Source organism: Prionailurus bengalensis, chromosome D1 (genome assembly GCF_016509475.1).
Source record: "Prionailurus bengalensis isolate Pbe53 chromosome D1, Fcat_Pben_1.1_paternal_pri, whole genome shotgun sequence".
NCBI classification, from domain to species: Eukaryota; Metazoa; Chordata; class Mammalia; order Carnivora; family Felidae; genus Prionailurus; species Prionailurus bengalensis.
Genome location: NC_057346.1, coordinates 81,891,144 through 81,919,127, shown reverse-complemented (window position 1 = coordinate 81,919,127; position 27,984 = coordinate 81,891,144). Strand labels below are relative to the sequence as shown.

Sequence of the window (27,984 nt, the reverse complement as noted above, 5' to 3'; positions counted from 1 at the left end):
GTAGGAAGGTTGCTATTTGTATCTACTGGGTAGAAGCCGAGGATTCTACTAAATATTCTACGATGCACAGAAACACCCCCACCATCCCTGCAAGTAGAACTATCTGGTCTAACATGTCCATAGTGCAGATGTTGAGGAACCCTGCTCTAAAGCATGGATTCAAATTTTAATTTCAAAGGAAAAAAAAAAAGGACACAGATCCAGGGCAATATTTTCTGCACCTTAAAATCCCTAGCTATAAATTCCTTTTGACAACTCTCTCATCATGTAGCTGACATTTCCTTCATGTACTGTATCTCCTACAAACTAGCTTTATTCCCTGTAGCAATTTGATTAACCAGTGTGGGCCCAATTTTTCCATCTATATAGTCAGAAGATTGCATTGCATGATTTCTAATGTCTCTTCCACTTCTAAATACATTATAATGTTTTTTAACATTTGGGTACCAGTGATGCATTTACAAGTAAAAACAGAGAGAGACTTCACAATCTTTGCATAAAAAACACTGTTGCCCTTTTTATTCCGCTTGATTTCATCCAATAAGCACACTTTAAGTGCAATGATCAAAAACACTAACCTTAACGGTCACAGAACAAAACTTCCCAATGAGTTCCCATTTCAATCACAAACAAAATATATAAGAAAAAATGTGTAAATTTCAACCTTACTTTTCACCATATTCAAAGCGACTTGCACAGGGGCCATATTTGTATTCATAGACAAAACGTGGGATGTAATCAGATGTAATAGCAATTACAAACGCATTGGTGATAACAGCCAATATACCAATTCCTTCAAGAATTCCATACCAGATACCTAGTAGGAGAAAGAGTAAAGATAGGAAATAAAATAAAAAAAACATTAAAACCCTCTAATGAGTCTTCTTTGGAGAGAATGTTTTATTTATTTTGGGACCCCAGGTCTGTTCATTGTTTCCTTCCTTAGCACAGTATCTCAGTACAGTTTGGAATCTACTGAATACTTTTCCACAGAGGGAAGGTAAACCTTACCTAGAGAGATCTGAAAATTAAAATATCATTAGGAATTGTTTCAAGTACTTTTTTAAAGTAAAAGTGCAAAACTAGTTTTGCGTCAAGACCCAGGACTTTCCCAATCTGGTATAAAGACACACAAAAAAGCTTTTAAAATTGTATACAGTATCCATATAATATTGATTGTAGTCAAAAGTGATACTTGAAACAGGATTAAACATTGTTTTAAAAGTATTGATAAAAAAAAAAAGTCCTGGAAGGAAATACTCAAAAGTGCTAAAGGTAATTAGATAGGATGGCAACTGTCTCCAACCCTCATCCCTTTTCTTTGTTTTTCAAAATCTTTATGTTTCATTATATTGAGTTGTAATGAAAAAAATAAAAATAAAAAATACATGACATAAAAAATCATGAGACAAGAAATCAGAATCCATTAAAACATTTGAATACATCAAAATTTAACATATAGTTTTACAAAAGTAACAATATTCAGTGAAAAGAAAACAATCGCCAGAGAGAATATGTTTGCTTCACAAAAAACAAAGGGTTATTATACAGAATACACAAAAATGTCCTACAATTTTAATAAGGCAAACTACCCAAGAGAAAAATGGGCCAAGAATACCAATGAGTAATTGCTATGGAAATGAAAATAATCAATCACTAGTTGAAAATTAGCATTTCAGAGAAACACCTTTCAAAAAAATAAGATTTTTTTTTTAATCTATCAGATTGTAGGAGATTTGAGTCTCTTACCATCCACTGCTATTGAGGGACTGTGGGAACAGAAACCCTTTTGAAAGTAATTGTTTGAAGTAGGACTTGTTACAGTATTTATGGTGATTAATCTGATATCTTTTAAAATTAAAATGTGAATACATTTTAATCTGGTAGGCCTTATTTTGGGGATCTGTACAACAGAGTTACACTGTTCTTACACATCTATGGATATGTGATAGACAATATATATAATATCTATGTCTGTGTCTATATTTACACCTATATTTATTCATAGTTATATTTATGAATGTTTATTCCCTGCTTGGGACAACTAAGTAAATGACTATACAACTTATCATACATCTATTATGAGTATTATTACACTATTAAAATGAATGACACCAATATGTTTTGAGCTAGAGGATATTCATGAAGAAAAAAAATGCAGAATCCATAAGTGTACAATTTTTTGTATATTTGTACGAGCAAGAAAAACACTGACAAAGTGTAATGCCTAGCTGATATCACTTACGCCCTGAGGTAGAAGGGACAGGCAAAGAGGGAAGATGAATATTAACTATTTTTATACCTTTTGTTGTCTGGTTTGAGCAAGACAACCTACAACAGTTAACAAAGTAATAAATTTTGCATTGGAAAGTACAATAAACACTAATTAAGCCTGGAATGGAGTTTGATTTTTTTTTGATTTATTTTCCAGATTTTCTTTAATGTGCTCATATTACTTTAATAATGAAATGATAAATATATTTAAATTAAAAAATAGTAATAATTTTAGTTGTTTTAAAAAATGGGAACTCAAGTTGAATAGCATTCTCTGCAGGTTAGTAGTATATTTGAAATAAACTTTGTTGGCTGTGGAGTATATCTACATATATATGTACATACATATAATTAACTATATGTGTATATATATATATACATATATGTATATATATTTATATAATTAACCAAAAAGATAACTTTGCAATATTAGCCAGAAAATTCCCGAAAAGAAGAAGGAAAAGTATGAATTTGCTTTTTCATATACTTAGAATTTCTATTACAAAATCACAGTTTATTAAAACAGTATGCCAAAAATAAGTAGTCAGATCAAAGGGACAAATGGAGATTCTAGAAATATACCTAAGTTTATATAGAATTTAGTATATAGAGATAATTCAAACAAGCTAGGAAAGATGAAGTATTTGATAAATGGTTTTGGGAAAATTTGCTACTCTTTAGGAAAAAAAAAGCTGGATACCAATTTCAACCCCTTTATTAACAAATTCCAATTAGATCAACAATTTAAATAAAACCATAAAGGGCTAACAGATAACCAAATAACATACACATATCTAAAATACATGGTGAAAAAAAAATGCATGGTGAAAAATTGGGAGTTCTAAAGGACTTTCTAAGAATGCCAGAAATAATAACTATAAGAGAGATATATCAATGTGATAATATACACACTTTAAAAACTTATTCATGATAGAGTGAAAAGTTAAAAAGCAGCATTTGAAAATGTTTGCAACCTATATATCAAAGGTTAATATTGTGAACATGGAGATAAAGATTACCAAATCAAATATAATAGACAAACTTCATACACAGCTAGTAAAGAAGAAATACAAATGTATTTAATCTCATAGTTATAAAAATGTGGGGAAACATAATAAGATCACATGTTTTTCTTCCTCAGATTTGTGAGGATGAACAACAGTAAAAAAAAAGAACCATTCTTATACCTGGTGGGAGTATCAATTGTTACAGTATTTCTAGAGAACATGTTGAGAAATTATTAAAATTTTAAATGGATGGAGGGCATTATGCTAAATGTAAAAAAAAATTAATGTATATGCTCTTTGACATAGGATTTCCACTCTAGAAATGTATCTTGAGGAAATAATCAGCCAAAGTATGTATGAAGATGTATGTTCACCTCAGTGTTGTTTATAATAGGAAAAACTGAAGCAATCTAAACATCTCTATTTAAGGGAATGAGGTTTTAGAAATGTCACACAACATGTAATAGAAATTGGTGCAGGAATTATAAAAAATGAAGCAGAGCAATTTTTATTAACATGGAAATGTGTATATGAGATCATTTTTAGTTATAAACAAGTTCATGAAATAGCATATTTAGTATAAACATACTCCCAAGTAAGTTAGTGTTCATTTCATTATTTTGTTAACCAAAATTGTTCAGTTTTTGTTATAGTTGGAAGGGAACCCCAACAATAGAAACCCACACGGTGCTAAGCACAAGGCACCTGATGGCCTTAGCAATGCAAGAACCATTTAATTCCTGAATCTTACCTATGTCAGTGGCTCGAGCCGGCAGAGGCCTCCGCCACTGGGTGACAAATTTGTAGGCATCCAGCCTGATCTCAATGATATTGTTTAATAAGGCCAAAAGAGGGGCCAGAGGAAAAGCCGCAACAAAGATGGTGGTAAAACCAAACTGCAAAACTGTAAAGGAAGAGCATTACAAAATTAGTAATACAAACAATATCATTTCTTGAGTGCTTTCCTTGTGCCATATTAGGTACTTTACATAAATTGCCTTTCACCCTTTCAATATCCCTACAAGGTAAATATGCTCATCATATTTTGCGGCTAAGAAAATTATAGCTCATATATGTTAAGTAAGCTTGCAAAACAGTAGATAGCTAAAAATCCTAAAACCTGCACTTAAACTCTGATCTCAATGGATTGAAAGTTTATGTGCTTTCCACCCCTAGGCCATGCAGCGTGAAGAAAGAGTGAATAAAAAAAAAAAAAAAAGTCAAAGAGGAGGGCTTGAAGAAAAATGCTTAGCTCTAAAAGGGACCCAAGAAACCTAATCTTGTCTTTTTTTTTTTTAATACATGAGAAAAAGTAAAGTCCAGAGCAAAAGTAAATGTCAAGACAATACACAAAGATTTTAACAGCTGGAGTGGGAATCCTTATTTTCTTAATATAAATAAGTGGGTTTCTCAATCGAACTCATACCAGGTCTGTGCAAAGGTTTATTGTACGAAATAATTATTGCTTTATCCTGGCAGGATGCTATGTTATTGACACAGGAATGGATTCTGCTTTATTTTGTTCCTTTTAAATACCTACACTAAAGCTAGGTATTCTACTATGAGAAAACTCTTCATTTTGGTCAAATGTTACAGCTAACAGAGGACAGAATCTGTGAGCCTTCCAAGGACAATGTTTTAATCTCTTCTCTAGTTATGTTGAGATAAAGGTACAGATGTATTTTAGAATGCCTGGGGTTGGAAAGGACAGAGATGGTTTTCTCTCTTAAACCAAAGCCTGTGTGAAGTAACAAAAGAGTATCAAGAAAGCCAAAGAGCTGTGTAGAAGTTTCTTTCCTTACCCATTTCTAAATACTCATCCATAAGTCCATGAATATTCATGGGCTGCAGATTCCAATCATTTTCCCACTGAGGTATGGAAGCATCTTGTACTCCTCGCTTGATTTTATGTCGTGACCACCAGTTCTGGATCAACCTATATCACAGAACAGACAAAGGCTTTTGAGCTCTTAGGTAAGTATGTAGTAAACAATTTGTAGTGCATTAAGAAAAGACAAATATCACTACTCTGGGAGTACACTATGCATTTCTGGGAATTAGAGATATTTGCACGGTCTCAACTTCCAAGTTTAAGATGAGAGAATAGGTCTCAGCCTTCTTAGATCTTCTAAATGTCTACATATGTATCCGGGATTTAATTCCTCCCATTACACTTAGGTGCTTCCTGATATTTATTAGATAAATACCCATTTCTGATTCCTTCCTCCACTCCAACCTATATAAATACTTAAACTTCTATGTTGCCTATTTGATTGGATCTGAGCTCTTCATTGCTCATAACCCAAAATCAGCTGAGCTGTGCTCTTGAAACACAAGTAAAGTCATGTTTCACATTGAATAACTGAGTCCTAGTTAAGGTTTCAAGAGATATAGGTTCTAGTCCCTATCCTGCAATGTATTAGTAAGTCTATTCACCTCTGAGTTTATGAATGTGAAGGGTTTGAGTATTAACAATTACATTCTGTTAATATAGTGAACAATAATTTACAGGCAATGGATCTGTGTTTCAGTCCATTTAAAAGACTTGGAAAGGAATTAACAACAGTATTTCCCTAGCGTAGGGGCAATCTTGAAATTACATGGCACAGAAATATCCCAGTATGCATATAGCGGGGACATCTGGGCAATTAATTATTTCAAGGGTTATATGACAATTACCTCTAGAATGAAGTGAATCCTACAGGATTCAGTGAATAGTACCTCAACTCTCACATATAATTAATTACACATCTATACTCAGTGGGTGTTGAAAAAATAACCATTGATCCAAAAGTCAGGTAGTTCTTCAGTGTATGTCCCATGGAAGTTGCCTCTGGGACCTCATGAAGATGGAAAAGGGGCTGGGTGTTGGGATTGAGGCAGGCCTGGTTGGTTCAGTTTTATTTTCTTTGGTCTGCTTAAGATTTTACTTTAAAAAAGAGAACCATGTTATCAAATTTTCAAAATTACTGTTCAGTGACTGGTTCACTCCTGCTGGATTTGAAAGAACACCAACAGAATGCCCCTTACCATTGTACATTTGGGATTTGATATACACAATCCAGGCTGACCACTTGGGCAAAGCCATCATGAAAATGTGCTATCCAAAGTGTGTGATATGTACAGAAGTACACAGAAAATGATAACAATAGCCATTCTAAATAAGATAATGACTACTATACCATCTTGATGGTGCTTATGAAGCTATTTATTTCACAACACATCAGATCTTGTGGTAGGCACTTGCTCCCTAATCTCCTCAGCTATTTTCAAATGACATTCCCAAACCCTACGTCTCAAAGAGATGAATCAAGGATAGGAAGGGATACGAATGATGGGGTGGGCTACCCAATCTTCTATCCCTACATCCCTATGCTCTCTTCATTTACAAGAGATTCATTTTCATCCCTTTGGAATATTGAGGATCTCTTCACAAAAAGGCTCAGTTGTTTATTGATTAAGGTTAAAGACCACTGGGTATCTCATGCAATCTCCACAAATCCCTTATTTTATAAAAAAAAATAATGTCAGAGAGAGGTAAAGTAAATTATAAGCATCTTTAGCAAGAGGCAGAGAAAGTATTTGAACCAGGTCTCAGACATTTCATAGTCCATGCTCTCACTGCCTAATATGTAACATAATGTCTCATGGCAGATTTCAGGGTGGATATCACTTCTCCAGTCCTAAGGTCTCTGCTTTGAAATGTCCTAATACCATTTGTAAGCCAACAAGGAGAAAGAATGATGGGATAATTTGATGACTAAACCTAAGCTATTTATATCATCAGTTAACTAGTCCTTCTATCATCAAGAAATTCCTCAAAATAGTCATGTTTTTAACCTTGATTAGGCCTTACAGCTTCCATATGACATTGTTTTACATACACTGTATTCCAGTGTATTTGGAAGAGTAATACTATTTTATATGATATAAAAGTAGGCATTCAACATGTCAGCATTTCACAGATAGTTAAACCCTATCTAAAGAGACAAAACAGAATACTATATATATATATATATATATATATATAGTTGTTTTCACAATCAATCCTATTCTTTTTTTAAAAAAATTTTTTTAACGTTTTTATTTATTTTTGAGACAGAGAGAGACAGAGCATGAATGGGGGGAGGGGCAGAGAGAGAGAGAGAGACACAGAATCTGAAACAGGCTCCAGGCTCTGAGCTGTCACCACAGAGCCCGACGCGGGGCTCGAACTCACGGACCGCGAGATCATGACCTGAGCCGAAGTCGGAGGCTTAACCAACCAAGCCACCCAGGCACCCCCAATCAATCCTATTCTAATGACTTTTTTTTTTTTTTGGTGTAATAAAGAGTACAAGTCCTCCCTATCCAAAATTGTATCTTTGTTTTATTGTTTCTTGATTGAGGAGCATGAACAGAGGTTCTCTTTGTTAAACAACATCTGCCTTGGTCTTTTGGTAGCCAGAAGAAACCAGAAAGTTATTTTTATCCTTAAGAACCTGTACTGTCAATAGTGCTTTAAAAATAGCAAAAAGCATCTTAATATGTTGAACAGAGTACTGGGTACTTGACATGCACTATTTCTTTTACTCCTTACCAGTGTTCTCAAGGCACATACAGCCATTGATACCCTCTTGAGATGTGAAAACTGAGGCTCAGAAAAGTTAACTAACTCACACATGGTCACACATTTGGCGAGCAGCAGGGAGGGAACTGAACCTTCATCTGTCTGGTTACCCGGCCCCAATAAGGCAAGTTTAAATAAGGCAAGTTTAAAAAATAAAGTGCTCACGGGTATCCTAGTTCCATGAAGTTGTTCCATATTTGCTTCAAAAACATGATCACTCCCATCTGGAGGCAGAGGTCTATCAAACAGCCACTGGGATGACACTGAAACAGAACAACAACTATGATTTTGCTCTTCTCAGTTGGTTACACATCCCCACCCTCAAACTGTACAGCAAATTCTAAAACCAGGCAGCACTATCTCAGTGCATAAAGAAAATAAAAACAAGGAAGACAGAACATGTATAAGGCACCTGATAGGGATGTTTTCAGTAATTAGAGAAGAATAGTGATCAAAGTTGTAACAGCAATAACAAGAAATCAAACTTTTAATGAGCACTTACTATCTGCCAAGGTCTGTATTAGGCATGATCCTATTTAATGATTGCTATGAATACTATATATCTATTAACAATCAGGAGATAGAAAAATGTGTAAGTTAGAATAAACTTTCTGTCTTACAATAATTTTAAATGTAGAAAATTTGCAAAGATAGTACAGAGAATGCCCGTACGCACTTCAGTCCTCCATTGCCCTTTATATGTCACCAGGGTATATTTGTCAAAGCTGAGAAACCAACATTCTCTGATGTTTTCATGTGTTTAACCTGGGCTTATGTGTTTTGAGGATGGAAGGAGATCACAAACATAAAGTACCATTTTCATCACATTCCATCAGAAGCTACATGCTCTCCACACGACATCACTAGTGACATTAATCTTCATCACTTGGTTGATACAGTGTTTGCCAGGTATTTATACTGTAAAGTTACTCATTTTGCCCTTTCCCTGTTCTTTTCTTAAGTGAGTCATTCAGTCTAGCCCACTCTCAAGGTAGGTAGCAGTTGCTCTATATCCTGAAGAGGGAATATCTACCTCGAATGTATTTTTTAGTGATAAAAGCATGCCACAGAATGGCTTGTCAGTATGACCCAGTTTTGCCTTCTCTGTGGCTCTCTGCTTTTTCAGATATGCAATAAAGGGTAGCATTAGAAACCCCCACAAACAAAAATGTGATTGCAATGAACATTGCAACTAATGTGTTTTGCTTGAAAACTTTGCACTGTAGAAGACACTTGGGTAGGAAAGCGTGGGTCTGTTTCTTTAGAAATGGGTTCCTGTCCTGCTCATAAGAACAATAGTCACTATAGCTTTGATCCACAGTTTCTATTTCTATCAAATTGGTACCAGTGGGACTTCAAAGGGAACAGATAATTAGGACACGAAGAGCCTGGTTTTCTGGTTCCAGCCCAGTAATTTAAAACTCACTAAACTGAGCCAGAGAGAGGGCTTGCCAGCGGTAATTTTTACTGTGTGGAGAAGTCTCAATTCTCCCATGTAAGCCTGCCCTTTCTTTCTAGGATTAATTTAGGACCCCCTAGTTCTCCCACATATATATGATAAATGGGTCCCATACAACGTCTGAAACAGAATAATTACTAAGCTACAGAGGCAGGCATAGACCCCAGTTGCAAGCGGAAACTTTTTTTTTTTTTAATAGACTCAAAGATGTAAATTAACTTGTACAAGGTCATATAGTGTAGACTGTTGGTAATGGAACTGAACGCCTTGGTCTGTTGCACCCTAATCCTCTACTCTTGTATATAACATTAAAGATGAATTCTATTTACCAAGTGTGTTTGTTGCCTTGAATACCAGAGCATATTATTATGTGGAAAGGGAAAACAAAGACCATTATAGAACCATGTGATTGGCTCACTCTCCACAGTCATAGGACAAAGTGGCCTGGATGACAGGCCATTTTTAATTTTGTTAAAATTGAGCCTTTATGACTTTGTGGTTTATAGGGCAGAAATAGTTTTTGTGGGTCTGCCCCTCTCATATAATGGTTCCCTCTGGAAAAATATAGTCCTTCAACTCTAAAATTCAATTGGTAAGAGAGCCTATACTTTGAATGAGTAAAAGAGCATAAATGAGCATGCAGGAGACCCAGGCTTTCATTCTCTTTGCACCTCCCCCCCCCAAAAAAAAATCATATGACTGTGGACAGCCCAGAGCTGGGGGCCTTAACATATGTTTCTCATTTGCTCCTCCTGAGAACCTCATAAGATGGGTGTTGGTATCTTCATTTTGTAGATGATAAAGCTAGGTGACAGACAGGACTATCAGATTCTGATACCCGTGTTCCTTTCACATGAAGTATGTTTACTCTAAATCCAATTTACACGTGTGAGTCAGCAATCATTCAGCCATCTCTGATCCAAATCAATTGCCTTTATGTTTTCGATTGTGTCTCTGTGTTATCCCAATGGTGGCTGGAAAGCACAATGTTCAAAGCGCAGACTCTGATGCTAGGTTGGTTGAATCAAACTGATGACTTCATCAATTTGGAAGTAGGTTTCTATAATTGTAGGCAAATTATAGAACTTGTATCAATTTCTATTTCCTTTTCTGTAAGATGAGTATAATAATAGAATTTATAGGGGCGCCTGGGTGGCGCAGTCGGTTAAGCGTCCGACTTCAGCCAGGTCACGATCTCGCGGTCTGGGAGTTCGAGCCCCGCGTCAGGCTCTGGGCTGATGGCTCAGAGCCTGGAGCCTGTTTCCGATTCTGTGTCTCCCTCTCTCTCTGCCCCTCCCCCGTTCATGCTCTGTCTCTCTCTGTCCCAAAAATAAATAAAAAATGTTGAAAAAAAATTAAAAAAAAATAATTTATGGATTAATACATCTAGAACAGTTAGGGACAATTGCTGGAATGTGCTGGCATATAGCAAGCACTCATTAAATATTAGCCATTATTAACATTTTATATAGATTTACATAACATGATTTAAATTTTTTTTAAACGTTTATTTATTTTTGAGACAGAGAGAGACAGAGCATGAACGGGGGAGGGTCAGAGAGAGAGGGAGACACAGAATCTGAAACAGGCTCCAGGCTCTGAGCTGTCAGCACAGAGCCCGACGTGGGGCTCGAACTCACGGACTGGGAGATCATGACCTGAGCCAAAGTCGGACGCTTAACCAACTGAGCCACCCAGGCGCCCCAGATTTACATAACATGTTTATGTGAGATATTATACAGCATAGTATGAAGAAAGGTTAGTGTAGCCAATTCATAAATGTTTTAAATAAAACCGAGGTACTTTTCTTTGTTTATAGTAGCTACCACTATTTGTACCAGGGATTTTACATGCATGATCCAGTTTTATCCTCCTATCACCAATACTACTGAGATAGTTATTATCACAATTTACAAAAGAAAAACCTGAGACTTAGAGATACTAAAATCATGCATTTGGGTGGGACTGAATTAGAATGTAGATCGTCAGACTCCAAAGACAAAATACTTGTTATATAACGCGGCTATATTCTTTTCTTCAAAACTATTAACATAATCAAGAAAGGAAAAGGGCGTCTTCATTTGTATACCCCATATTACCCAGTAGGGTGCTGGAATAGAGTATGTGTCAATAAATGCTTGTGGTATGATTGAATTCAGAGAGTCAATTTTTATCTTCCATTAAGTAGATTTATGTGTACAGTTCTAGAATTTCTAGATGTGAATGAATGAATGAAAATTCACATTTTTAATTTCACTGATTTTTTTCAAAATAAATAATAATTTGTTGGAAAACACGGCCATCCATATATATTGTGGAAAATGTCTACAATGGTTATGAAACATTTTTCTTCACACCAGTATTGGGATTGTTTCTCTGGGATTCCCAAAGAAGAACCATGACTTCCAATAATTTTACATTTAAGAGTAAAAGTATCCAATTGAACAAAATTATTGGTGACAGCAGTTCCTAAAGTGCCATCAATATGCAGATCTACCTGCCTGTACCACTCGGTTCCCCACACTGCCCTTTGCTAAATCCAGTTGATCACTCCTGGTAAAAAGTAAGCCTTGGGTCCCAAACTGGGTAGATGAAAGCCTCTTAGCAGATACAGGATAATCTGGGCTATGAGTGAAAACTGCAAGTTTGATTTGGGGACTTCCTGAAGGCCTGGAGTTATGGAAAGCCTTCATCTGTCTTCGCCTGAGAGGATAATACCCAGGTGGCTGTGGAGACAGAGCATTGATAACTATCAGCTACAATCAGAGTGCCTTCCAAAGACCAGGGCTTGTGCTAAGTGTGTTATGCAAATTGCCTCTTATCTATAAACAACTTTGCAACCTAAGTATTACTACTGCCAGTTTACAGATGAGGAGACAGATATTCAGAGGGATTAAATTAAGGGCAAAGAATTAATAAGTAACAAGGTTAGCATTTGAACCAGTTTTCTATGATGTAAAGCATGTTGTTCTCAGGAAGTTTTAGGTTTTCTCCATATATTCCAATCAACTAGAAGGCTCTAGGGAGACAATATCAATGACAACTCCCCTGAGTTTTGGAGAAATTTTTATATAGAGACTGGAAGTATCTGTTTTCTCAGGGAATCCTTTGTTAGCCTCTCTGTAAATTATGACCTCCTACTAATACTACCATATATTAAATTGGATTTTATATTAGAATAATTAAAACAATTTTTAACTAGAGAAGCAATAAACCATATGACCAATGAGACCGAACAGAGCTCAGAAACAGACATGATTTCAAGATGGAGAATATAATAAGTCCTGAAATCTTATTTTGCTGAGTGATGTAAAAATGTATTATTACTTAAAAATGTGACTGCTAACTGGGGTGGGGGGAAATCTTGATTATTCTTTACACAGAAATAAACTTCCAATGCAACAAAGATGTTAATATTTTAAAAAACAACATTAGTGAAAAGTAAAAGTGTGAGGCTTTTTCTTTTTAAATTTCCAGAATGAAAAACACATTATTTGGCATGATATAAATGCCCAAAGTCATTAACAGCAATGATATTTTAGTTGAAAAATGTTCTACAGTTTTTAAAAAAATGCATCAAAACAAAATTAAGAGAACAAAAACAAAAATGAGAAACATTTGAGAACAAATTTGAAAGATAAGAGCCTATTAGTCTATAAATTATTAGGACAGAGAAAAATAGTCTAATGGAAATGAGCAAGAATAGCGCATACACACAGAAATATAAACTATCCAACAAACATATGAAAAATATTCCCCGTTTTACTCATAATTAAAGGAGCTGAAATCAAAAGAAGATATCTTTTAGATGTTATATTGGTAAAAATTAAAATGTTTCTGTTGGCAAAAGTCTGAGGCAGCAGGCTCATACGCTATAGGGACTGGTATTTTGGAAGACAATTTGTCAGTCTCAGTGACAATATATAGAGTGTTTAACCCTGTGATCTAGCAATACTAGACCTTTTGTTTCTATAACATACATATTATAAATCAACACAAAACACTGAGACTTAGAAGACACACATCTATATAATAATAGATTGGTGTTTCAAGTAAGATTTCTTTTGGATGAAGTTTCCCTGCTTGAAAGGAAACCTAACATATTTAAAAGTTCAAAAACCCATGTAATAGATTATAATAATTCTCCCAAAGTGAAAAATTCCTGGAGCTAAATTTCTGGGCTTTGTGAATGAAGAAATGGATCTGACAGAAAATTAAAGAGCTGAGGTCAGGATTTTAAGGCTTAACCTTTAAGTTCACACCCTTCTTTTGGGAAGATGTAGTTCCTTCATTTCTGAACCCTTAAGAACTCTCTACCAGCAACACATCTTCAGCATGTCTGAAATTCCGTGTACCCAGCTTCTCTGTGTCTCTCTTCCCACCCACTCCCCTTCTATGATCACTGACCCATATCCACGCCCAGGCCCACACGCACCCTTACAAGGTTACTTACTTCCTCCAGTCTCCACCGGTTAAAAAGTTTATTGTAATTTCCTGGGTGGCCTACAAATCTGTAAAAAGGCATTTTAATTCATTAGCATTTATGTGGGGTTGACTGAAGAACATCTAATGCATCACAACAAGTGCATGTGTAGGTAGACATCAAGGTTCACTGGGGCATCTTGTCCCCGAACTGCTGACTTAGACCATGCTTACACATCAAAGTACCTGACTTAAAAAGGAAAAAAAACGTGGTGTGTGAATGCCATGCCAGTGGGGTGAGAAAGTACAGACAAACCAGCCAAAGGAAATTTTCCACTTTGACCTGTAGATCTTTAATGTTCTGTGCACCTAGCTAATGAACATTAATGTAATGTGCTGAGTTATTTAGTTTAAAATGGTTCTAGCTTCAGTACCTCTGGAGTGTTGAGCATAGTTTAATACGCTTCTTTTTCATATTGTGCAGCAAAGACAGGGGAAAAAAATGTCATCGTGATAGGTAGAAGTTTCCACACTAAGGAACTATAACCTAGAGTTATACAAAAATTATTTTCGTATTCAACAAAACCATCAATGATGATTGGATAATCACCATTCAACCCAAGCATGGCACACAGGTTTTATTTTTTATGCCAACTTTAATTGGTAGTGGCACCTGTCCTGTACTTTGAATGAAGTTTTTTGATTGAAACATATGTGAAGACGGACTAGTAGTTTTCTAAGGCAGGGGACAAGAATTTGTCACCTTTGTTAACAAACTGGCAATGGAACGGTTGGCAATCTTTTTCACTCTGCAAAGACAACATGCATAAAGTCGACTTACCTCCCCAAAAAGAAAGCAATATAGAAGATAGAACTATTTAAATTAACAAACTGGAAAAGGAACATCTTCAAAGCAAAGCTGTTTTCCCACTCAGATTCTGTTCGAGGATATTCTAAAAGGAAAAGAGGATATGTTTACATAGATGAGGTGAAAAACACGAAATATGGATATAGACCCAGAAACCCCAGGTTCGTGTTCTGAACATTTACTAGTTCTACAAGACATTCAGCATCTCTGAGTTGTAGGTCAGCAAATGCAAAATGTGAATGATGATATCTGCTGTACAGGGTTGATAAAGGGATCTAACGATACAATCTTTAGACTTTTTCCAGAGCTACACAAATACAATGCCTGCTATTCATATATAAAGATTTTCAGGATTCTCTCTGCTATTGTCATTTAGAAGTAACCATATACATTGGATCAGTCCTTCACCCAAACTGGCAATGCTCGAATAAGGACCTAAATTATCCACAGAGTTCTTTAAAGAATAGATATTTTGCACAGACAGAAGTGGAATGGTAAAAGGAAAGAGGGCTACCTCAGTCATAAGAGCTGAGCTCCTATCTCAACTTTACACCTAATTTTCTGGGCATCTCAAGTTGATCTCTTTACATTTTTTTTGCAACCAATTTTAATGTTTATGAAACAAAGAATTAGGCAAGATGATTTCAAGAACAATGTCCATTCTTATGTCCTATGTTTCTATGACTCTTAACAAACAAAAATAATGAGAGAGACGGGATAAAGGTGGCAGTGTGTATTGTAGCCTCTACTCCCACCCAGTATCCAAATAAGGCTAGAAGAGTTGTATGTACAGCTAATATGCATTTTCATACAATTAAATAATTCAAGAAGGATAGAAAATAGATGGGATCTGATCTCAGGAAAAGATGGGCCCCGACGTATGCATGATCCAGACACAGAACAGGGGAACTGGTCTGGCGGGAGTCCAAGTCCAACAAGAGTATGTGCCAGAAGTGACAGGGGTCTGTGGGGCGGTCCCCAGGCTGACTGGTTGGTGGGCCATAGTGACAGCAGTCTGGAGAGCCTGTGTTGCTCCAAAGTTTTGGTTGGTTGTGTTTTCACCGCTGCTGCATTCTAAAAAGTTTGCAAAGTTAGCATAAAACTTATTTAGAGATGAGAATATGGATTTTTTAAAAAATCCCCATTGCGTAGTTTGTTTTTGGTTCTCTACTTCTAATTTTATTGCGTCATGATCCACAAACGTTCCTGTGTGATTTCTGCTTTGGGTCAAAAAAGCTGCAGTTTCACTTGTTTTCAAATTATTTGGATATATTTTGTCTATGTTATCAAGTGTTTGAAAAGAACATGTATATTTTTTGTTGAGCATCTCATTTATATATATTTTAAGAGAAGCTTGTTAGTTATGATATTCAAATGCTTTGTATCCTGGCTTATATTTTGAGTATGGTTTCGTCAATTTTGGGGGGGATTTCTATCATGTTTTGCTTTCTACATTTTGGAGGTTTATAAAAAGATGTAGACAAATTATGACTATTGTACTGACTTGGTAGACTGTTCATTAGTATGAAGTATCTCTCTTTCTCACTCAAACAGATATTAAATTTTGGTTTGCCTAATATTAACATGGTGACTTTATTCTTATTATTTTCTTCATATGTGTGCTCTTGTTCTTGAATTGACTTCTGTCTGACAAAACTGACATTCTTTTCATCAGTTGGCTTAATTTTTAAATTTTTGTAATGTTTGTTTATTTTTGAGAAAGAGAGAGAGACCACAAGCAGAGGAGGGGCAGAGAGTGAGGGAGACACAGAATCTGAAATAGGCTTCAGGCTCTGAGCTGTCAAGGGTAGGCCCTCGAGACTGGAGTAACAGTGGGTTCAGGGAGGATAACTCTAAGAAGAAAAGAAAAGGAGTAGAGTACTTGATGTTTTTGAATGTGTTTAGAGACCATTCAGAGTTGAGGCAGAAAGTTTGGGATAAATTAAGGAAACTATGTAGAAAATCAAGGAAAAGTATTATTAGCATCATGAAAGTATAAAGGTTGTATAAGAAAGGAAACAATCATAGTACACCCCATACTTTATATATAAAAACAGTTATATAGAAAACAATGATGTAAACACTGTTAATTTGAGTTAAAGTTCAAATTCGTTGAGGGGTTCCTGGGCAGCTCAGTCAGTTGAGTGGTTGAGCATCTGACTTTGGCTCAGGTCATGATCTCATGGTTCGCGGGTTCGAGCCCCAGGTAGGGCTCTGCACTGACAGCTCAGAGCCTGGAGCCTGCTTCGGATTCTGTGTCTCCCTCTGTCTCTGTCCCTCCCCTGGTCACACTCTGTCTGTCTCTCACAAATAAACGAACATTAAAAATTTTTTTACAAAAGTCCAAATCCGTTGACTGTAACTACTTTGGAAGGAGGCAAAATTATGTGTGTGTAACACGTGACAGAGGGAAAGTGTGCGAGGAGAGAACACTGCAGAGAATGTTAAGACCTAAGTTCTTGTCATTTGGAATAGAAAGGCAATAGCTTCCCAAAGCTGAAAAATCCAAGAATGTCAGAGAAACACATTATTTAGAAATAGGATAGGAAATAACCAAAGAAATTACTAAAATTATTAAAAAGTAGTCTCTCAGGAAAGTGGAAAATCAGAATGGGTAATGTGGCAGAGTACTGGCTTTACTTATAAATTTCTTAATACTATTTTGCCTTTTAATTTGTGTACATATAGTACAACATTTTGGTAAAAACAAATATTTGGGGGGAAAGCCCAAAGACCTGCTAAGGTAGGGAAAAAGCACTTCCATGTAGGGAGAACTAGGTGTGCTAACTACATAAACTGCCTCTCTGTAGTTATACAGAATGCTCCAACCTTCCATGCATGTCTTTCATTTGATTGACAATTTATAAAACTGAAGTTGATATTAAAATACTAAAATAGGGGTGCCTGGGTGGCTTAGTTGGTTGAGCGTCCGGGCTCTTGATTTCAGTTCAGGTCATGATCTCACAGATGGTGGGATCCAGCCCCACACTGGGCTCTGCTCTGACAGCCCGGAGTCTGCTTAGGATTTTCTCTCTCCTTCTCTCTCTGCCCCTCCCCAGCTTGCACGTGCTCTCACACTCTCTCTCTCAAAATAAATAAACATTAAAAAAAGGCTAAAATACATAAAGCAACTACAGACTGATATGTCCATATGTTACTCTTTAACTAGGGAATGAGGTAAAAACAAAGGACTTACCTAAGTTGGTGAGAAGGTAAGCAATTTTTTCATAAGCCTGTAATAAAAGAAAACAAATAGTGAATGTTATTTCTTTTCTTCTAGAAGAGGCTGATATTTACACTATTCAAGGAAAGATCTAAAGTGTAGTCCACAAAGTGGCTGCATTTATAAAAAAACTTTTATGTTTATTTATTTTTGAGAGCAAGAGAGACAGCGTACAATCAGGGGAGGGGCAGAAAGAGAGAGGGAGGCACAGAATCCAAAGTAGGCTCCAGGCTCTGAGCTGTCAGCACAGAGCCAGATGCGGGACTCCAAATCACGGACCGCGAGATCCTGACCTGAGCCAAAGTTGGACGTTCAACCCACTGAGCCACCCAGGCGCCCCAAAGTGGCTACATTTTTAATTAAGCTGAAGCATGCTTTAAAACTTACTATGTGGTGCTTTACACACACACAGACACACACACACACACACACACACACTAAACATGTATAATGTGTAATACAAACATGTTATAAATATGTGTATATATATATATATATATACAGACACACTTGGTTTCTGTAATAATAAGTCTTTTCTGGTAGCTATCTTTATTTCCATTTTATAAATCAAGGAAATGAGACTTTAAAAAACTAAAAATATTTTTTTAAATTTTTTTTTCAACGTTTTTTTATTTATTTTTTTGGGGGGGACAGAGAGAGACAGAGCATGAACAGGGGAGGGGCAGAGAGAGAGGGAGACACAGAATTGGAAACAGGCTCCAGGCTCCGAGCCATCAGCCCAGAGCCTGACGCAGGCTCACGGACCGCGAGATCGTGACCTGGCTGAAGTCGGACGCTTAACTGACTGCGCCACCCAGGCGCCCCTAAAAATATTTTTTTAACAAAAGTCATTCAACTAATCAATGGCTGATCTGGGATTTGATCACCAAGTTATATATACTTTTAACTATACTGGAATTCTAAGTGGAAGTTTAGATTCTTTATTATTGACAAAGAATTTTCAAGCTAAGACAAACAGTGTGTGGTAGCTTGCATTCTTAAAGAACAAAATAGGTTTGGTGTTACAATAAGACTGGTAAGCAAAATCTGTGGAATCCAAAAGTAAGTTACAAGCACAACTGAGTTTTGTGGTAACAGTTTTCACCTTCTGCCACCCTCCCCCTTCTCCTCTTACCCAGTCCATCACTCATACGGACTTAAGGAGAGGAAACCTATTTCCCAAAATTCCAAGTAAACATATTGCAGAAAACAAATACGCTACAGGCAGAAAGGTAGTGTGTGCTTGTGGGTATATGTGGGTACATGTCAATATAACTACATAACCCCATAATTCAACACATTATTCTTCAGATTATAAATTCCAGGAACTCTACCTGTTGGCATGCCAAATTAATAGGTAGGTATCTGGACACTCTAAAAGTTGTTCACTTTCCCTAACAGTTCTTTCACTAAAACTATTGTGATTATTCATAATCTGCTTGATTCAAAACTTCTTCCTCTGAAGAGCTATCCTGAGCCAGAAAGATTATATTGAGTATAAACAGTCTCATTCTACCTCTTGTGCAGTTTGTTGTGGTTTTTGTTTTAATTTTTAGCTATATACACAAACTGTGATTTTTTTTAAATTTTAGAACAAGATTACCTTGAATTCATGAGTACCAAAATTGTCTTCACATGTTCTTTTCCAAGCCCCATTTATCAAGTAAGATGATTACAGAATCCACACTCCAAAGCAGTGTGACAGGATAGACTTACAAATCAACAAATAGTACTTCCACAGTACTGTGCTTCCAGCACTAAATTCAGTGCCCCCATAGAGAGTGAAAGAAAATTTTACTTAAATAACTGCCATTTAGAGTATTTGGCTGGTGCCAAGCAGTGCTTCATATATAATATTATTTAATTTGGTCCTTACAACAATTTTATCAAATAGGTATAATTATCCCCATTTTACAGAACAGGAAACCAACGTTTAGAACGTCAGGTACCTTGCCTAAGTAACACTATTAAACTAACAGACAAGTCAGGAGTTACTATTATGGTTCTCTCGTACCATTTATCCTGTGCCTTGTCCCAGAAACCATTTCTGATTTTTGTCCTAACACCTGGCACACAGAACCTGTCTGTTTCCCTGCAATGGAAATATCCATAGGAGATGCCCCAGTGGATTACAGTAATCTTTGGAAGAATGTTATAAATCACAAAAATGCTGTGTCACCCCTGGAAATATTGTCTTGGAAAGCTTCCTGGGGTACTTGAGAACCTGCATCATCGAAGGCCCCGATGGTAGCTAACTGGCACCACCATGATGATGAGCTACAAAGTCAACTCCTGCACACTGACTTGTTAACTCCAAAACTACAAAATGCAGGAAGAAACCGTAATTAGATATATCTAACTGTATGCTGTATGCAAGCAATCATGGGCTGTGTGTGTGTGCACGCATGTGCACACACACGTGCAAGGTGGGAATGGATATGTATTTGGGGGAAGAGAGAATAGGGAAGTTCAGGGACAATTGTTGTGGTCACTACACTATATATGTACATTACATATATAGATCTCTTGTCAGAGAAGCTGTACTTTTTTTAAAGTTTATTTATTTATTTTGAGAGAGGGAGAGAGGGAGGGGCAGAAACACAAGAGAGAGAATCCCAAGCAGGCCCTGTACTGTCAAGCATGGAGCCCCACAGACTGAGATCAAGCATGACCTGAGCCAAAACCAGAAGTCGGGCATTTAACTGATCCACCCAGAGGCCCTGGAGAACCTATACTTCTAGCCATCACTCTCTAGTGCATTCAGTAAGCTGAAATTCTCTTGGTCATATATATTAATTATGTTAATTATGTTAAATTATGTTATATTAATTATGAGGAATTTCTAATGGGCCAGATAGTGTTCAAGAACACAGTAAACAGGGGTGCCTGAGTGGCTCAGTCAGTTGGACATCTGACTTTAGCTCAGGTCATTATCTCACGGTGTGTGAGTTTGAGCCTTACATCAGGCTCTGTGCTGACAGCTTGGAGCCTGGAGCCTGCTGTGGATTCTGTGGCTAGTCTTTCTCTGCCCCTCCCCCACTCACATTCTGTCTCTCCTTCAAAAATAAATATTAAAAAAAAAAAGAACACAGTAAACAGACAAACACAGTCTCCAGTTTCATGGAACTTACATACCAGTGGTTAGAGACAAATGACAAATATGCAATTGGTCAGGAAAAGAATAGTACCCAAAGGGAAAAATACAGGAGGCTGTGTACATAGAGAAGGGTGGTGGGCACCCTTATTTTATGGTGTATTATATAGTGTATTAAATGGTATTATTTTATAGTGTGGTCAGGAAAACATCTCTGAGAAGGCAACAATTGAGCATTAGAGCTCATATGTGAAGTGAGGAAGGGAGCCAAGAAGAGATCGGCTCACTACCTTGGAAGTGAGCAGAAATAGGAAGTGGGAGTGCCCTGAGATTGGACGCATTTGGTGTGTTAAAGGGCAAGGATGTTGAAGGATCAGGAGGGGAGGCAGTAAAGGAGCAAGGTAGTAAGAAAGGAGTTAGAGAGGTCTCAGAAGGAAAACATTTTTCAGGGCCTGGTAGTCCACGGTAAGGTCTGTAGAATTCAATTCTACCTTTCTGAATTTCTAGAAACCATGGATATAGACATGAACAAACTCTTGTTTTTTTTAAAAAGCTGGTCCTCTTATTAAATGAGTCATTTGGCATTACCTCTTTTCCACATTAAGAGGTGTGATCCAATCCTTTGATGCACCCTATTCCACAATAACCTATTTGCATTGTAATTGGTAACCAAGTGTTAAAGAAGTTAGGTACATTTGAGGTCTTCAGTGGTTAGGCCCATGAGAGAAACATAAGAATGGATGTTCTCAAATCTAGAGATGGAAATAAATCTCTCATGTGAAAGAGTCCAGAATCAACATGGAATACTTTAGTTAAATGTATTTTGAATTACCTTTTTTTTTTTTTTCGGTGATAGTGTACAAAGGGTACAAAAATTTTAAAATGAAAAGAAGAATATCAAAAAAAGCTCATTCTTTTGTTGACAATGTTGAAATAGTTTAACTGGCTTAATCCCAGATATTTCAAACTACAAGAGTATTTCTTCAGTGATGTTTCTATTTTCTTTTTAAAATTACACATTAATCATGAGACCAGACAGCTGTCATGCTACTGTCACCTATTCTTTAATTAATTAAGATTTGATTGCCAGGCAACAAGAATATACATTTTGGAATACTTGCACATTTAAGCATTTTTTAATTTCTATTTTTCAAAAATTATCTTATCTTGTCTTGTCTTATCTTATCTTATCTCATCCCTGAGATCCTGACCTGAGCCAAAATCAAGAGTTGGATGCTCAACCCACTGAGACACACAGGAAATATTACCTGATATAATAGTAACCCTGCTACTTATGGTACCTTTAAGTAGTATAGCATTCAGGGCAGCAACATAAAGGACAAAAAGATGGGATTAGTGAAGAGTAACTCCTGGTTTCTAATTCTGGTTTTGTGGATTTTTAGCTGTATACCTGGTAAAGAGATGTTAAAATAATATGTTGAAGTTTTAATCATTGTTAAATTATTTGCTATTTAGTTTTGAAAATGTAGTTTCTGGGGGCGCCTGGGTGGCGCAGTCGGTTAAGCATCCGACTTCAGCCAGGTCACGATCTCGCGGTCCGTGAGTTCGAGCCCCGCGTCGGGCTCTGGGCTGATGGCTCAGAGCCTGGAGCCTGTTTCCGATTCTGTGTCTCCCTCTCTCTCTGCCCCTCCCCCGTTCATGCTCTTTCTCTCTCTGTCCCAAAAATAAATAAACGTTGAAAAAAAAACTAAAAAAAAAAAAAAAAAGAAAATGTAGTTTCTGATCTTGGCTATGTATCAAAATTACCTCAGATCCTTTAAATTGGTGATTTCCTAATGGCATTTTAGAGACTGGCTGGATCAGACTCACTTAGAGAATATTTTTGAATATTTTGTTTTATATACAGATTTCCTAGCTCTACACAGGAGATTCTAAATGGGACTCAGAAATCTCTAGTTTTTCAAGTGTTCCAGGTGATTTGAAGCTGAGTAAGGACAGGAAACATTCTTCAGTACTTTCATGATCTGTAGAATGGACTTGTGATCAAATTTTAATTATTTTCACCCATATTTTTATCCCAAATGGAATATTTACTTAGGGATGCTATGATTCATTTGTTTTGAAACCTTAGAGGATGTATATTCTTTTTAATTATTAGCTGGAATGAAAATAATGAGTGCTGCAAACTTGAAAGACATTGAAAATATAATTCCAATAACAAAAATAACTTTGAGCAATTATCCAAGATGCTAAGATTTCTGCAATGTGAATAATATTCAAGATGCTAGAAAATTTAGAGAACAGAGTATTTAAAATTTATTTGAAGAATATATTATAAATATCTTTTTGACATAGGCAAAAGACCTGGAGATAGAAAAGTGAGGAGGCCCGCTCATAAGGAGCTTACACCCCGATAGTGGGAGAAAAGTCATGATCCAAGCACTGTAACAGGAGAGCATTTACAGGAGGCATTGTTTAATTCTATCAAGGGAGTCTGATAAGGAGGGAGAATAGGCATGTCCAAGCACCTTGTGAGAAAAATAAACACAAAGAAGAGATTATTTGATTCTACATTTCGGATTGAGAAAAAGCTTTATGGAAGGAAATGATCCTTTACTGGAATTTTCATAGATAAAGAAATAGCTTCCAAGGAGATAAAAGAAATTAAAAAGGTAAATAGAGGAAGCACTGTGGACCAAGAGATAGGGTTGTGAAAAAGTAAAATGCCAGGGAGCGAGAAGAGTGGTTTGAAAGGGAGGGAGTGAGGCCCAACTTTAGACAAGAAGAGAAAGGAAAACTGACTTTAAATAATCAAGTCTTCCATGCCTTGCTAATAAATTTAGAATTTACACTAGAGGTAATGGAAATCTGTTAAGCAGTTTCAAGTACAAAATAAAATGACCAAATGTGCAATTTAGAAAGATCCTTCTAAGAGCAGTGGGCAAGGAAGATGAAAAGAGTTGAAAAACAAAGACAGGAAGACTAACCAGTGAGAAGGCTACTGCAATGGTCCAAGCTAGAAATTACAAGTAGCTGAACTAAGGAAGTAGAAGTGAGAATGGTGAGTAGGGAATTGGTAAGAGAAATGTTACAGAAGCAGAAGTCACAACAGTCATTGACGCGATGAAAGAGACAAAACAAATGCATGAATGACTTAAGATTTCTGGCTGTGTACATTAAATATTAAAAGTTTCTAATTTAAAAAATTGTTAGACTGATTGAAACGGCTTTGCCATGCCTATATTTAATAATTTCATGCACATGTATTATAGCTGAAAAGTCTATGAGATTAGTAGACTATTTTGACTGATGCCAAATGCTCATTTGGAGGCTATGGTAGCACAAGGATCACACAGTCTAGCTATTAAGAAACAAAAAGCACATTTTTATGTGCTGCATATTTAGTCTTTGTCCAAAAATAACAGATGGTAGTGTTTGGTATTCTAGGTCATTCTTTTTGGTGGTGTTATTTTTTTAAAGTGTTGACATTTTAAGATTAATGGTTTTAATTTATGTTTATTTGATTAAGACCTTAAATTGACCCTGTGGGTTCAGGTAAATTAGATGGGCTGTTAAATAATGTGAAGTGCCTTAACATCTTGAGTAGGGGGGGAATACATAAATTCAGAAGGGCATTATGGTTTTATACTGATTAAATCGGAGGAATATGACATTCTTTTCACATTTGTTGAGTTGGCTTTGTAGTTCAATTCCTTTATGCTAAATCCAGTTAAAAAATCTTTTCCTAAGTTAGTGGCAAGGGCAAAGGAGAAATTTACAGCTTAGTTCACCTCCAACAATCTCTAAATCTTTATGTCAAAATTCCCAACATTTGAATAACATTTGAAATAAACATTTGAAAAAAGAAAGTCAGTTTTGTCTTCTCTCAGGAACAACGGATGAGCTATAGCACTAGGTAGTTACATGGGCTCCTGTATTAATTAAGTAGAGCTAGTGGGATTTTGAGAATCTCAAAAGATTGTTTTTATGACAAAAATAATGCTATCCTCATCGGCCTCCGGAGATCTTATTTCTACAATTAGAGATTCATTCCATCTAGTTTAGCCTTTGTTATCTGTAAAATGCAGTACTTTGGAGTAAAGAATATATTGAACCTCATTAAATGTACAAACTCAGTGAGAACAAATTGTATCTGAAGCTTATGAGAGAGAAGACTGTGTGTATGTGGGTTCATTGTTATTCTAGGGAAGGGATAATAACTGGGGTTGGGGATTGGAAATGGGGCAGAGTCAGAGCTTAAGGGATTGGTCATTCAGCAGCACCTGGAATAATACGAAATTGGAGTTTGGTACACCAAGGGAAACAGCAGCAAAATTTCAATTTCTTGAATTTTTGGTGAAAATAGAATCCTTTTTTAAGGAACATGTATGAAGGTAAAGGGTCCTATTTTATTCAATTATAGGTTCTGGTCATAACAAGTTCTTCAGCTTAACTGAAAAGATAAGTGGAAATTAAGGATTGAACCCTGGACCTGGAGGTTCTGTTCCCAGAAGTGTCATGCTTGCCTTCCCAAGCATAAATTAATGACACACATTGGGTTTCTTCATTTTCTTTGTCTATGTAATAATTTCCATCTTCAAAAATATTAGCCCAGTTCATTAATTCACTTAAGATATTTTTGAAGACCAGTAGGTCTTTGGAACAAACTGTCAAACACAGGAACACAGGGTACTCTTTTGAAGGCACTAACACTTGATGGTGAGGGGAATAAACAGAAATGAAACCATTAACATTGATGACCTCCAATGGGTACAATGAGTTTATGGTTGGATGTGACAATGGTGGAATTTTGGGTAAAAAATAGCAACTTTTCTTATTATTTTTAATGTTTTCATACTGTCAGTACATTATATAGCAACAATGTATTAATTTTGTAATTTAAAACTAAAAAAAGATAAAAATAATAGACTTCAGAAAGGAAAAAACTCATTAAAAAGAAGTAAGACTACTGAAAATTAGCCCAGTGGTATGATTTTTGCATGAACCAATTAAATATTTCAAATTTTCTTATATTTTAGATGTACATTGGATCAAAAGACATAATACAACATGTTAGATGTGATTCCCTTTCTACAGACAACTCTGAGTACTTAGAAATTTATGAATGAGTAATAGGTAATATTTAAAGACAAAAAGTGAAAAAAATTATAAATAAATGAGATGTGGTTTGAAGAGCTTAAAAAGAACAAAGAAAAGATTATTGGCATTCCTATATCGGACTGAAGGTTAATAAATAAGCTCTATCATTTAAAGATGAAAAGAAAGGGAAACATTAAAGAAAATGTTGGTATTTTGCAATAAAGACAATGGGGTGTATATAGACTTATAAACAAATAAAATTTTAAAATATTGAAGAGAAGCAAATAGGAAAAAGGTTAACATTTATTGAGACCCATCCACATACTAGAAGATCTCACTTAATCTTTCAATACTCCTATGCGTTAGTTTTATCACCCTCATTTGAACGCTCAGAGATGTTTGTGGCATGGCTAGGATCACAAAGGTCAAGTGCAAATCTTTGCATGGCTTCTGTCCTGTGTCCACTGCTTTTTATTCAGACACCAAACTGAGGAGAGACACCACAAAGTGATGAGAGCCTGGGCAGTATTCAGAGGGCAGGGGAAGGGCAGGGGGCACACATGGGAACAGAGGGAATAGTGTGTGTGTGTGTGTGTGTGTGTGTGTGTGTGTGCGCGCGCGCACGCGCGCGCTCACGCACGTGTGCTGGCATGCGGCCCAGCCACTGATAAACCTTTTCTCTATGCAGTGAAAGACAAAATTTAAAAAGTGACCCAAGTTTGCTACCTGGGTGGGTGTGGTGTTATGGATGACTCATATATAGAGTAAAAATAAAGTGCATTCCATTTCTAATTTGTTCCAAATTTTATGCCATGGTAGAATGTTTTAAAAGTAAAGATTCTTTTTTTCTGATTATAAGTAAAAATCTACATATAAATATTTGAAATAACCAAAAAGGTTACACTAAATCAAATTATTATCCCACTATTGAGAGATAACCACATTTTATTGCCATTCCTTACAGTGTCAACATTTTATTGTTATTCCTTTATAGTTTAAAAATGCAGGTATGTTCTAATGGAAATCAAGTGCAGTTGTAGATGCTTTGTATGTATCTGCATGTCATGTCCTTAAATAATATTAAAATAGCATTTTACTTGGTTATATTATGTTCCGTTATATAGAACTTGAATTAATATTCTCTGATTTTTGCTCACTTAAGGGGTCTGTTGCCAATATTTAGTACTTTAAATAATACAATAAAAACCTATCCTTCTACATAAATCTTGGCCTGCCATCATTTATGATTTCTTTAAAATATCAGAAATTAATATCAAATATTTATCTTTTACTAGTTTTCAATGGAAAATAAGCTTATTGTAAAAAAACGTGGAAATGCAAACTATGTTTACCATTAGACAATATGTAAAGAAAATAATCACCAGTACTTTTCAGAGATAACTCCTGATAACATTTTTATGTATACTTGGGATTAGCTGTAATTGCTCATTAGTTTGATTTTCGATACTATCTTTGCCAGATATATTTTTAAAATCAGGTTTATGTTTGTTCATCAATCATTACATCTTTGTCTAAATTTGGGATTAATTTATACAACAGGAAATTATCATCTTTTTACTTAAAATTCAAAAGAACATCTTATTAATACAGTGTTTTAGATGACATAGCATTACTTTTGTGTAATCATTATTTTTCCAATTTTTTCCATGTTTGATAATGTACTCAGGATATCTACTTTTACTTTTAGGAGTTTTGAACATACTTTTTTTTTCCAGAGAACCTGACATTTTTCCTGAGAATTCTAAAATTTATCAGCATAGTGATTACATAATACAATATCCTAATATTTTAATGTCTTTCGTATCTGTAAGTGTATCTTATTAGGTACACTAATTAGTGGTTATTCACCTATCAAATACCCAGTGGCTCCCCACTGCTCACAAGAAGAAAAAAGAAAAAAAAGATGATGTCCGAATTATTTACATGCTATTCCAGATCTCCACAGC

The 27,984-nt window shown here is 35.9% G+C and overlaps 1 protein-coding gene across 2 annotated transcripts in view; it reads right to left on the bottom strand.

Moving 5' to 3' along the window:
• Positions 1-27,984, bottom strand: part of ANO3 (anoctamin 3) — a 296,517-nt gene that overhangs the window by 16,271 nt on the left and 252,262 nt on the right. For both annotated transcript variants that reach the window (XM_043580834.1, XM_043580833.1), the window contains exons 18-24: positions 17,836-17,872; positions 14,613-14,724; positions 13,803-13,860; positions 8,056-8,153; positions 5,084-5,217; positions 4,033-4,185; positions 670-817 (exon numbers count right to left, since the gene is read on the bottom strand). In XM_043580834.1, coding sequence (XP_043436769.1) covers positions 670-817; positions 4,033-4,185; positions 5,084-5,217; positions 8,056-8,153; positions 13,803-13,860; positions 14,613-14,724; positions 17,836-17,872 — 740 coding nt within the window. The remainder of the gene's footprint in view (positions 1-669; positions 818-4,032; positions 4,186-5,083; positions 5,218-8,055; positions 8,154-13,802; positions 13,861-14,612; positions 14,725-17,835; positions 17,873-27,984) is intronic.